We start from the raw sequence: 12,080 nt of genomic DNA, 5'->3' as shown, positions 1-12,080 counted from the left end.
CGAGTGACTGCCTTTTCTAGTGTTAGCTCAGCATCCATTTGAAGTTGTTCTGCTAACTTTTTATCTCGTAAACCCACAACAAGTCTGTCGCGTATCATCTCGTCATGTAAGGCTCCGTAGCCACAGTGTTCTGCTAAACAATAAAGCGCAGTGATAAAATTGTCTGTTGTCTCTCCGTTTTCTTGGTGTCTTTGGTTGAACTTTGCACGTTCAAAAATCACATTTCTTCTCACTACGAAATGGTTTTCGAGTCGGTTTATTACAACTGCATAGTCTGTCTGCTCTGCTTCTGTTAGAGCGAGAGACGTTATAACGTCCTCGACATCCTCTCCCATAGTGTATAGTAAGGTGTTTACCTGATTTTCACCCGGCTGTGCGTCTAGCCGTGATGCTATCCGATATCTTTCAAACCTTTTTCTCCACCTGGGCCATTCCTCTGGCTTCGAAACGTCAAATTTTTGTGGTGGGGGAATTTGTAACCGCTCCATATTCCTCACTTCCATCTTCCGGTAGGCTAGTTCGCACGCTGTTTCTTTTCAAATCGTCTTAAAGTTAGACCGAATTGTGTCTGTCTGTTTCTAACACACTTCTGACACCATGTTATGTCTCCTGATGCAAACTCGATGAATGAAACAGCAACTGACAACACTCGAAAGATACTTGAGTTGGAGCTTTACTTAACCATGTCAAACTCTCCATACAAGTGAACATTATTCTCTCGTCCTGTAGAGGGCAGTAATACTCCTCTAGTATTTACTTGCTAACACAACAAGAACGACATAATGGTAAGTCATTAATGACATTATTTTAATTTTTGGGCGAACTATCCCTATTAAGTAGCCACACTGTTCCCTTTGGGGGCGGGGGCAAAAACAAAAGCCGCTTATCCAGTATGTAAATACACACAGACAATGACGCCCAACGAAGTTAAACTTCAGGATGTGTTAAAGCACTAAATAACATGTAGATTGATCAGTACATGGAACACATGAAACAAGAAACAAAACGTGTTTAAAAATTACCACTTTTTGTGGTTGAAAACAGCTTTCTGGATCTACACGCGCAAAACGGTGATAAAATAACGCAATATTTGTCAGCTCTGTCAAGGGTTGCATGCTGAAGATGCTGTCATAGTTTGGAATGCAAATGTTATCAGAACTCGGAGAAAATTGCTTTGTTACTTTTATCCCGTGACAACATTTGGAGACAACATGCGTGCATGCTAATTAGGTTATCCATGATAACGAAAACAATAATGGCGGCCTACAAGACTGTGTTTGTGCTGTTCAAGAGTTTATTAATGTTTCTTCAACAAGTTTACAAAATTTTACCACTTTCTAGTCCAGGGTCACTTGTGGTAGAAAACTCATTGCCCATCTAAACAAAACTGCTCAATGCTTTTGCTGTCTTGATTGTTTTACTGCTTTGTAGAAAAATGCGAATGTGAACAGGAGTGTAGTGCTTCTTCACAAAGCATCAACGCCATCTGCTGGCCTGATATGCGTAATACAGCTTTTTTAGTGATGGATTTCTTGATAATGTTGTTGTGTGGATGTGAAATTTTAAAAGGAAAAGAAAAAAACAAAACTTTTCGGTTTTTTTACTACATTGTTGTTGTGTAAATGAAGCCTTAGCCTCAGACTATCAAGAATAGGCAGTTAATGTTTGAGGATTTTAACCATACAACTGTTGTTTGCAGATTACACGCCTAAACCAACCATACGACCAGAGCCATCATTTGAGTTTTTCTACACTGGTGAACAAGTCCAGCTTACTTGTGACATGCCAGGTGCCGCATGGAAATATTATTGGTACCAAAACTCAAAGACAACAACACCTTCTACTGCAAATAAAAAATATATTATTAATTCAGCATCGGTCCGTGACACTGGTGAATATCACTGCGAAGCAAAGAGACGTCACTTCACAATCCAAAGTGAGAGGAAAAAAGTGCAAGTTAAAGGTAAGTGAACATACAAAAGACTTCTGGTAACTTCAGTTTTAATGCAGAATACAACATCATGACAGAGCATTCACTGGGTTTAAAGTTGTCACAAAAAAGTGTGTCATTTATATAGAGTGAATTTTGTGTCGTGTTGCAAACAGACTCAATCTGCTTTGCAAAGGGAAAACTCAACTAACAAACAAACAGAAATGTTTTGCAAATTCAAAAGGCAATTTGAGAGAAAATGCTGATGATAACATCTGTAAGTTGAATTCAATGTTTTGACATACAGAATTTGTTTACTATTAACAGACATTTATTATTATTAACACTTTCAATAAATTTAAGAAGACCAACAGGATGAAGACCAACAAATGAAATGTGTCTTTATTCAGTTGCTGCCACTGGCAGGGGTGCAAGGTAAAGGTAAAATTCAGGGATTTTAGGGAGACTAGTTTAAATGCCATGCAAAGCTCAACATTATTATTCATGACCCTTTCAAAAAGGTAATAATAGACCATTTCATTCTGAAGGCAAATCCTAGGGTTGTATATGGACATGCAAAATGTTTCTGGATCATTTTTGCACTTAATAAAGCCACATACCTTCTATGTAGGTATCAAAACAGATTATTTCAATGCATTCTTTGTAACCTTTAAATGTCATTTTTCAGTTTATTTATTTTTTCTTGTGTTTTTCCAGTTTATTCCTTTAATTAAAATTATTGGCAGAAGCGGCACATAACTGAAACACACTCACCTTAAACAATAACAAAACAAAACCCTTTCCTTGCTTTGTAAAACACTTATTAGAACAAATATAAAATAATAGATTTTTTTGTTTTAAGCTCTTTCAGCAACTTCTCTGAACCTGGTCACTGAATTGAGTGACATTATCGCTGGAAATATCCTGACACTGAATTGTAAGGTGTTAGATGATAAAACTTGGACCTACACCTGGTTTGAGAACAATCAGGAGCTGAATGAATCTTCAAGTACATTAAAGGTCATATCAACTGAAGAAACGATTAAAAATGAATTTAAATGCAGAGGAAAAAGGACAAAACGACCGCTGCAGTCCTCTTGGAGTGAGGGGTTCAAGGCAAATAATATTTGTAAGTAATATTTGCATTATTTGCAATATATTAATTAACTGTCATTCACACACCCATTTACATGTTATGTATAATCAGTATCATCAAATAATTTGACCATGAGCAACTGCGTAGACTAAGCTGGTCATTTATTATGGTCCTAGATGATTTGGTGGATTAATTAACTTGACTAGTTGTTTGGGCTAACAATTGCATTAAAAAGGTTTTTCCGAAATTGTACAGAAACAACTGTCCCAGTTTTGCTGCTATTACAACCTTGAAAATAGTACTGTGTACTAATACTATACTAGTCAACATTTGAAGTGGATCAAAAACATTCATCAAATTTGTCCTAAAACAAGAATGGGTATTGGATATTGGTTTTAAGAAAACTTTTAGGAGAGATTTTGATCCACTTCAAATGTTGACTAGTGTATATTAATGTAATAAATAAATAAATAAACAACAACAAAAAAAAAAGAAATAAAATAAAGAATCCATGATATAATATAAAGAGATATAATATAAAGAATTTTTTTTGTGAAATTAGTTTTCCCACAAAATTCCCTGTATCACTAATGGCGCTTTTCCATTGCATAGTACCCCACGGTTTGGTTTAGTTTGGGTCGGGTCAGCTTACTTTTGGGAGCTTTTCCATTGGGTGCAGTACGTAGTACCCGATACTTTTTTTCGTACCACCTCGGTTGGGGTTCCAAGCGACCCGAGCTGATACCAAACGTGACGCGAAAACACTGTAGATCACTGATTGGTCTGAGAGAATCGTCACGTCATCGCTATAATGTAAAAGATTAGCTTTACCTCAATGCTAGCTTGCGCCTTGCGCTGCCTCGAGCAAACATGTTGTCATCTGCTCTGCTATAAGTTCCCAAACTCCCATTAAGCGATGAAAAACATCCACATGTTGAGAATCGGTGACACCATAACATTTTTTTCCAGACTTTTGCGACGAGCACGTCAGCATTATATGCTTAAATGCAAACTAAATGAGGCTCCGCGGAGCGCCGTCGGCTGACACAGCGGGTGTTTGTACAGAAACTGTCATGTGGGACAGAGGAATAGTGATAAACGCGATATGCAAACGTCTGTTTGTGGTGGTCAATTTTAATTTTGTGGCGGACTGATAAATAAATAAATGAATGGGAATGTACAACGACGCTCTCACTTGTATGATGTCACAGCAGGCAGCGCAAATATAACAACACGCCTATAATCCCTCCCACTGCGAAGTGATACTAAACTCAATGGAAAAGCTAACCAAGCCAAAGTGAGGTGAGCTGACCCGACCCAAACTAAACTAAACCGTGGGGTACTATGCAATGGAAAAGCGCCATAAGAAGTTAGTACTGTACCTAACTAGTATTCATTTCTGTTGCAGTGTTCAAAAGAAAAATACTGCTGGCCATTTCAGGCTGTTTTGTCTGCTGTATTGTTATCTTGATCATTGGATGCATCGTACTGAAGATCACTCGTAAACCAGGTACAAACAGAAATATATACATTATACATTGTGTGTGTCTGTGTAATAGTTGATGATAGTATAAACCAACTTGCTATTTTTACTTTATTACTAAAATGTCATTTATACATTTTGAACTTGTTTTTATTTTTGTGTGTTATTACACTGCATTATTACTAATGAAACATTTATATTTTATCTTTAGAAAAGAAAGAGCCAGTTCATGAAGACTTGTTTATCTCACTAGCAGATTCCAAGAACCGTAAGTCTGTCTGTGTGTGTTGGTATTTGTGGTTTACAGGATGAATAATGATTTGAATAGTGTATAATGTTTATTATGACTGTTTATTATGATATCAACATGGCTAACTGACTGGCTTAAAGAACATAATAAATGGTACCTTTTCATAGATTAAAGACAGGTTTTTGTGACGCTGGGGTTAGGGACTGGGATAGGTTAAAGGACAAGTTCGGTATTTTACATTTAAAGCCCTGTTTTTAGATTGTTAATGATGAAATAAAACGGTTTTGACTGAAATTTGGACTTATGATGCTGACCCGAGAATTTTTGGGTGTTTGTCGTATTACCACCCACCTCTACAATGGCTGCATTGGTGCACTGGAACAATCGTTCCTAAAATGCATTAAACTTTTGTTTACAAAGACGTGAAACTCACCGAGTGGTCAGGGGTGTTCACTGATATGCTCATACAAAAATCGCTAATATCTTCAAAATAGACTGAATAAGGTCAAACATTGAAAAGTAAAATTAAACTTTCATGCTCCTATAATAATTAATATCACAATTAGCCTGGAGTTCACATAGAGTCACATGAAACTGTCTGTCTTAGTCCGTGTTAAACTTTTTCCACATTATATTTACTTTGTATGGGTGTTTGATTACAGAAACTACTTCACCCTTGATGGAGTACATGGACAGGAAACCATTAGAAAAAGGTACTTTCCTTTCACAAGATTTACTGAAAACACAATACAATTTAATACACAGTGATAAAGTAATGATCATTATACAACAGTTCTTTCTGGTTCTAGAATCTGATTGACTATATGTTCATTATATTGGCCGTTATGTATTCCACCAGTAACGTTTACATATCATTTAAGTGAAGCACTTGACCTGTACGGTGTCTCTATCTGTGACTGGAAAAAGCTGTGAACAGAGCTTCACACAATCACACTTTAATCTGCACAAACGCTGCTTTAAATACTTTCCGTGTCTCAATTTGTTTCCTAGCTCCCTATAGGTCATGAATCAGATGAAGTGATCAGCCTATTTCACTTCACAGATCAGAGGTCTTGATGTGACACAACTTTTAAGGGTGTTGCGGTCATTGTGTCTTATAATATGAATTAAAATCTGATTAAAATACACTTGTCGAATAGAGCAATGAAAACAATCATTCTCTCTTTATCTGGAGCGTCTGTTTGCACGTGTCTACTTCCTTGAAAAGGCGCACGCTGTTTGGAATTAACGTTAACCCTGCTAGTATATTGTGTAGTATAACAATGATATAGAGCTATATTACAATCTACTCAAGAGATATTGCTTTAGTAATAAGGGTTTTATATTACAAATCCTATACTCTAATAAACTTGATTTGTTGAATCATGTTGTTAAGGGTTAGTTCACCCAAAAATAAAAAATTGTCATCATTTACTCACCCTTGTGTTGTTACAAACCTGTATAAATGTATTAAAGTCTTTGTTCTGATGAACACAAATGAAGATATTTTAAGCAATGTGTAACGGGTGCTTTAATGAAAGCGATGAAGAGGTGAATCCAGGACCTCTTGGCAATGGCAGGGCAGTTCAGGAGAGGTCCTGGGTCATGTGGCCAGGATGGTCCAGGATCATGGGGCAGATGCGGGCCTGGGTCATGGGGCAGGCTAGGACCTGGGTCATGGGGCAGGCTTGGACCTGGGTCATGGGGCAGGCTTGGACCTGGGTCATGGGGCAGGCTTGGACCTGGGTCATGGGGCAGGCTTGGACCTGGGTCATGGGGCAGGAATAGCCCTGGAACACAAGGAGAGGAAGGATCAGAGTCCACTTCGGTCTCCGCCTCGGTGTCCTCTGCCTCCTTCCTGTGTCCGGGTACTACCCCCCCAAAAAAAACTTGGAAAAGCTTCCAAAGCCCAGGGTGGCGATGTCCCAGATGGTGGACCAGACAAATCAGATGAGTTAGACGGGACTGGTGAATCAGGCAGGACAGACAAAACAGATGAGTCGGGCAGATCGGATGAGTCGGGCAGATCGGATGAGTCGCGCAGATCGGATGAGTCGCGCAGATCGGATGAGTCGCGCAGATCGGATGAGTCGCGCAGATCGGATGAGTCGCGCAGATCGGATGAGTCGGGCAGAACGGATGAGTCGGGCAGAACGGATGAGTCGGGCAGAACGGATGAGTCGGGCAGAACGGATGAGTCGGGCAGAACAGATGAGTCGGGCAGAACGGATGAGTCGGGCAGATCGGATGGTTCCAATGGTTCAGATGCAGGGCCTTGAGGAACCTCGGGAACAACAAAGCAGAAGGCAGACCAGACGCACCACAGGGCTATTGCAAATTCAGGCAGTATAGAGTCAATGGAACATACCTCTGTGGTCGTCGGTTCAGGCAGGGCGGCCATCTTGACCTTAGGTGCTGGGTGAATAACAGCCCTCATGAGTGCAGGTGTGGTTGTGATGATGGCTCTCTGAAGTTCAGGTGCAGGGATGATGGTAGCTCTCTCAAAAACAGGTGTGGGTGCAGAAACAGGCAGGATGGCGGCCATTTTGGAAACAGGCAGGATGGCAGCCATCTTAGGGACAGGCAGGATGGCGGCCATTTTGGGAGCAAGCATGGTGGCGGCCATTTTAGGATCAGGCAAGACCTTAACAGGTTTGGGCAGAATGTGCAGAACATGGCTAGGTGTGTGGTGAATATTCCCTGGTTCATTATTCACCACACCCACAGTGAACGGAGAACCACACAACAACAACGCAAAGTCAATATAACGTTCCAGGGACCAGGCAGACATATCATGTGGCATACACAAGCGTAATCATTCATCCAGAGCATTATAGAAGATCGGTTTCAAAGTGTCTTTATCATAATGTACTTGATTAGACAAATCCAAAAAGTCACTTACATAATCCTCAATGGGCCGGTGGTTCTGACGGAGTTCAAGCAGGGCAAAAACTGGTTTCATGTTGCTAGTGGGAAGTTACTAACCTTCGCTGGATCCGGGTAATGGCTGATTATTCTGTAACGGGTGCTTTAATGAAAGCGATGAAGAGGTGAATCTAGTGATGTTACATTTGAAGCAAGGCTTCGGAGCTTGTGTCGAGCAAAAGTGGGCGTGCCAGATGAAGCTTTGATTCGAAGCTTGTGTTGTTAACGTTAAAATCACGTGACCAATGACAAACGAAGCTTCACTTTCTGATTAGTCACGTGCGCGCTTCGCTTTGCGTGTCAGAAGGTTCGAACCCTAGAGGTTTTTTATGAGTTATTTGCCTTATTCACATTTTGGTCCCACATAATACTGTATATATAATATTGTATTTATTTATACTTGTGTGCGCGTCTGTTATTATATGCATGTGAACATTATTCTGTACAATACAGTATTGAATCATATGAATATTAACTCATACTGGAATTTATTGCCACACTTTAATCAGTAAATAAATGTATTATATTGACCATTCACACACATGTTGTCTAAGCTTTATTTGTACACATAATATTAATATTCATCTGAATTTCATCAGCTTGTTGCTTCATTGACGGAGCTTTTTCCAGAAGCAACTGCTATATGTTTTATTAACCAAAAGATGGCGCTGTTTTCGACACCCTCGTTGAGGCTTCGAATCATGGTTCGAAACAGTAAGAGAAGTATCGGTGCTTCATTCGAAGCTTCATTTCCCCATCACTAGGTGAATCCATGTGCAAAAGGTGTTTATTAAGTAAAATCCCAATAAGGGCCAGCAAACAAATCCAGTCAGGGTAATCCACAATCAGAATCCAAATAACAGGCGATATATCAGGGCAGGCAGCAAACAGGCAATAAATCCAAATAAACAGGCAATGGTCAAACACAGGCAGATGCAGGTAACAGATACAGATACAGATAAACAGATAACAGGCAGATATACAGACAGGTTGGGGCAATGTAATAATCAGCCAGGAACTGGTGTACAGGAAGTGACTTATATACAAAACAGACAGGAAGTGTGAAGCGTGACATGGCATGATGATTTCAAAATAAAAGGCAGAACAGAGCAGGATAACAAAATACAAGTACAAATAACAAAAATACACAGAATACAGAACAAAACCATTACACAATGTTTGTAACCAAACCATTATTGAGCACCATTGACATCCGTAGCAGGATTTTCTCCTATTATGGAAGATTTTAAATAGTTTAATTTTTGTCTGTTGTGATCTTTCAGAATCAGAGGAAAAAGAAGAACTGCAGCTGGATCGTATTTCAGTCACTCATGTTGATGGTGTGATAATGGGTGAGTCAAAGACAAGATCATAATTTTCAGCATTAACCCATTAATGTCAATTAAACATTTGCCTTTTGTAATATTTTAAAGGTGAAGATTCACCATCAGCAGAAACTAATGACCTAACATCTTTTAAAGGTAAAATTTTATGCCATTTTGTGTCTGAGGCAGTGGCTGCTCGTGACTGCTTAACCGAGGGGCGCTAATTCAAAATAAGTGTTCGGAGTGTCGTGTGTGGTTCCATTTTTCAATTTATGTGTTCTGCGCGTCAAGAGATCCTGTGTGCATCACGTGTTTTGTCAAAATAAGTCCCTGCTGCACACGCGTCCACACCGTTTATGATAAACGAGACACATTCACAAAATACACACAAGACACTCACTTAACAGTATACTGATTGATTATGCATGAGATTATGCGAGTGTCTGGCAAACGCGAGCGTCTCTTTTATCATAAACCCTTTAGACACGTCTGCAGCAGGCACTTATTTTGACAAAACATGTGACGCACACAGGATCTCTTGACGCGACTACATACATGTTGTGACGAACTTTGCATCGACCGCCCTCGAAAAAAGAAGTCACCGGCCGCCACTGGTCTGAGGATTTAAAATGTAATGCTTTGTGTGTCCATTTTTCTGTTCACACCTGGTATTAAGATGCATGTTGGTCGATCGGATCACAAGTGGACAAGAGAGAGAGACACATTCACGTTTAGAGAAGCCGCTTTAGTTTGATCAGTTACAGAGCCGGACAGTAACGGAGTACATTTACTTGAGTACAGTACTTAAGTACAATTTTGAGGGATCTGTACTTTACTCGAGTATTATTTTTGGGGAGTACTCATGACTTTACTCAAGTACATTTGAGAGGCAAATATTGTACTCTTTACTCCACTACATTTCTACCCATAACCGTGAGTACCTGTTACTTCTAAAAAAAAAGGAAAAAAGAAAAATTTTAGAAACCCTCGATTTGTTGTTTCCCTTTTCTCAAACGTGATTGGATTGTGCAGGTGGCACTGATTGGGACAGCCTATCAGCTATCACCTTCAGCTTTCCGCCAAAGTTCCAATAGTCAGATTTAGATAAGAGAAGAAACCATGGACGAAACAATGGATGAAGACACAGCAGGTCCATCTTGAGAATGTGACAACCTGTGGCTCCACCTCGCCAGACTATTTTAAATTTCTAAACAAGTTAATGATAGTTTTCGCTTTAAGTGTTTGCTGTGTTTACCAAAACAGAGCTTCATCACCGCTTACAAAAATTCAACCCCTTGAGAGCGGCAGGGATCACTGGTGATCACTGGATCCTCTTCTTGATTCATGTCAGATTTGACCTCAGAGCTCTATCATTTGCTGTACAGCTGTCAATCATCTCACGTGGTTCAATGTGCACTGTGGCAGTAGTAATGCAAAATTTAAAAATGTACTCTTGTACTCTTGATACTCAAGTACTTTTAAAAACAAGTACTTTTTACTTTTACTTGAGTAGACATCTTACTGCAGTACTTTTACTTGTACTTGAGTAAAATTTAGCATGGGGTAACTGTACTCTTACTCAAGTAATAAAGCTGTGTACTCTGTCCGCCTCTGATCAGTTATAGTCTAAAGATTGCTCCGGACACTGTGGGATGACACTAGAAGTCAAGACCGATGTTAAAACATTGTGCTCGGTACATCACATTAGATCAATCATGGTTGGATCAATAGGTGCATGTGATCGAATATGTTGAAATCTACACCACAAAAGCATTCCTGTTGAATGTGTTTTTGACTTTCTCTGGCTGTGGTTAAAACAGGACGAGCACAAAACTTAAATTTATCTGATCGATCGTGATCTGATTGACCAAAACACATCTTAATAGCAGGTGCAAACAGCCTCTATGAGTATGGGCCTATTATAATCTCACTGTGTCTATTTTACAGCAATCTAAAGCATTTCATCAACAATCAACATCAAGACGAAGCTTTTCTACTAAAGCAGATAAAGTAGCACGTGCATTTTTAAAGAGTAACTAAACCCTAAACCAACTTTTTAAAGTTAATAATCTGTAAAAATGAAGCTTTATTAGTGCTGTTCATTGATTTTAGTAAGTTTTTTGACATTTGGATATTAAGTGTTTCAATACTACAATATATGTTGTAAAAACGTCTGAGTGCTGCCCTCTTCAGGTTGAACGGTGGCTACTGCAGTTGAATTTTCTTATTGGATGTTGGGTCCAAAAAATGACTCGTGCCGTAAGCAGGTTCAAGCTCACCACGCCCTTGTTACGATCTCACCACACATTTGGTACGAGCTTAGTTCGTCCCCTCTATCTCCGTTGGGATCTGCCCACTTTTCTTGCATTTTTCAAATATTGCCAGTGGGTGGAGTCAGGCTCTGACCAGGGGTTTAGTTACGCTTTAAGTAAACTGCATTATGTATTACAACATAGCACTTTGTCTAAGAGCAATTGCACTTTTATATACACAAATGCTGAATAAATAAATCCTTTGTTTAAGACTGGACATTTTTTATATTAACTGCAGTGTTACTTATGGTGGACCAATTGTGCACAACACAACGAAATTTAAAAAGCAAACATAAGTTCACAACACTACCACAACGGCACAACATAACGGAAATGCTCCCAACCACTAGGGGGCGCTTTCCGCATAAAAATGCAGCACACTGCTGCCATATTAGGTAACCATAGATACAGTATATATAAAGGTTAGATGTCTCGCTCGCGCTGCTGGCCAATTGAGTGGAACGTCCGCATTTGGCGGCCATCTTACCACAGGGCGCTCGCTCACTCGTAGCATTGTGCTTTTAAATGACCATAACTTGCTCAATTTTCTACCGATTTTCAAACGGTTTGGTTTGTTATAAACGCCAGAGATGTACCTATGACACTGCATACTTAAAGACATACTATGCAGTTATTTTACCTTAATATAACAGCTTCAAATTTATTTAGGTGGTAAACAAAGTCATAGTAGGGCGAATCATCCTCCTGTTGAAGCTCGGGGAGGACACCGCTAGAAGAACCAGCAATGCAAGCTTGAGA

The 12,080-nt window shown here is 39.5% G+C and overlaps 1 protein-coding gene across 1 annotated transcript; it reads left to right on the top strand.

Moving 5' to 3' along the window:
• The first annotated feature begins 864 nt into the window (after nucleotides 1-864).
• LOC129431232 (uncharacterized) lies at nucleotides 865-11,046 on the top strand. The gene is made up of 8 exons (XM_073866126.1): nucleotides 865-1,963; nucleotides 2,793-3,059; nucleotides 4,435-4,536; nucleotides 4,721-4,777; nucleotides 5,422-5,472; nucleotides 8,968-9,036; nucleotides 9,118-9,165; nucleotides 10,957-11,046. The coding sequence occupies exons 1-8, from the start codon at nucleotides 1,783-1,785 to the stop codon at nucleotides 10,962-10,964; spliced, it is 783 nt and encodes a 260-aa protein (XP_073722227.1). The 5' UTR covers nucleotides 865-1,782; the 3' UTR covers nucleotides 10,965-11,046.
• Nucleotides 11,047-12,080: the final 1,034 nt, after the last annotated feature.

The sequence above is a fragment of the Misgurnus anguillicaudatus genome, unplaced genomic scaffold (assembly GCF_027580225.2).
Source record: "Misgurnus anguillicaudatus unplaced genomic scaffold, ASM2758022v2 HiC_scaffold_60, whole genome shotgun sequence".
NCBI classification, from domain to species: Eukaryota; Metazoa; Chordata; class Actinopteri; order Cypriniformes; family Cobitidae; genus Misgurnus; species Misgurnus anguillicaudatus.
Note: the sequence above shows the minus strand (reverse complement) of the source record. Positions and strands in the feature narration are given on the sequence as shown.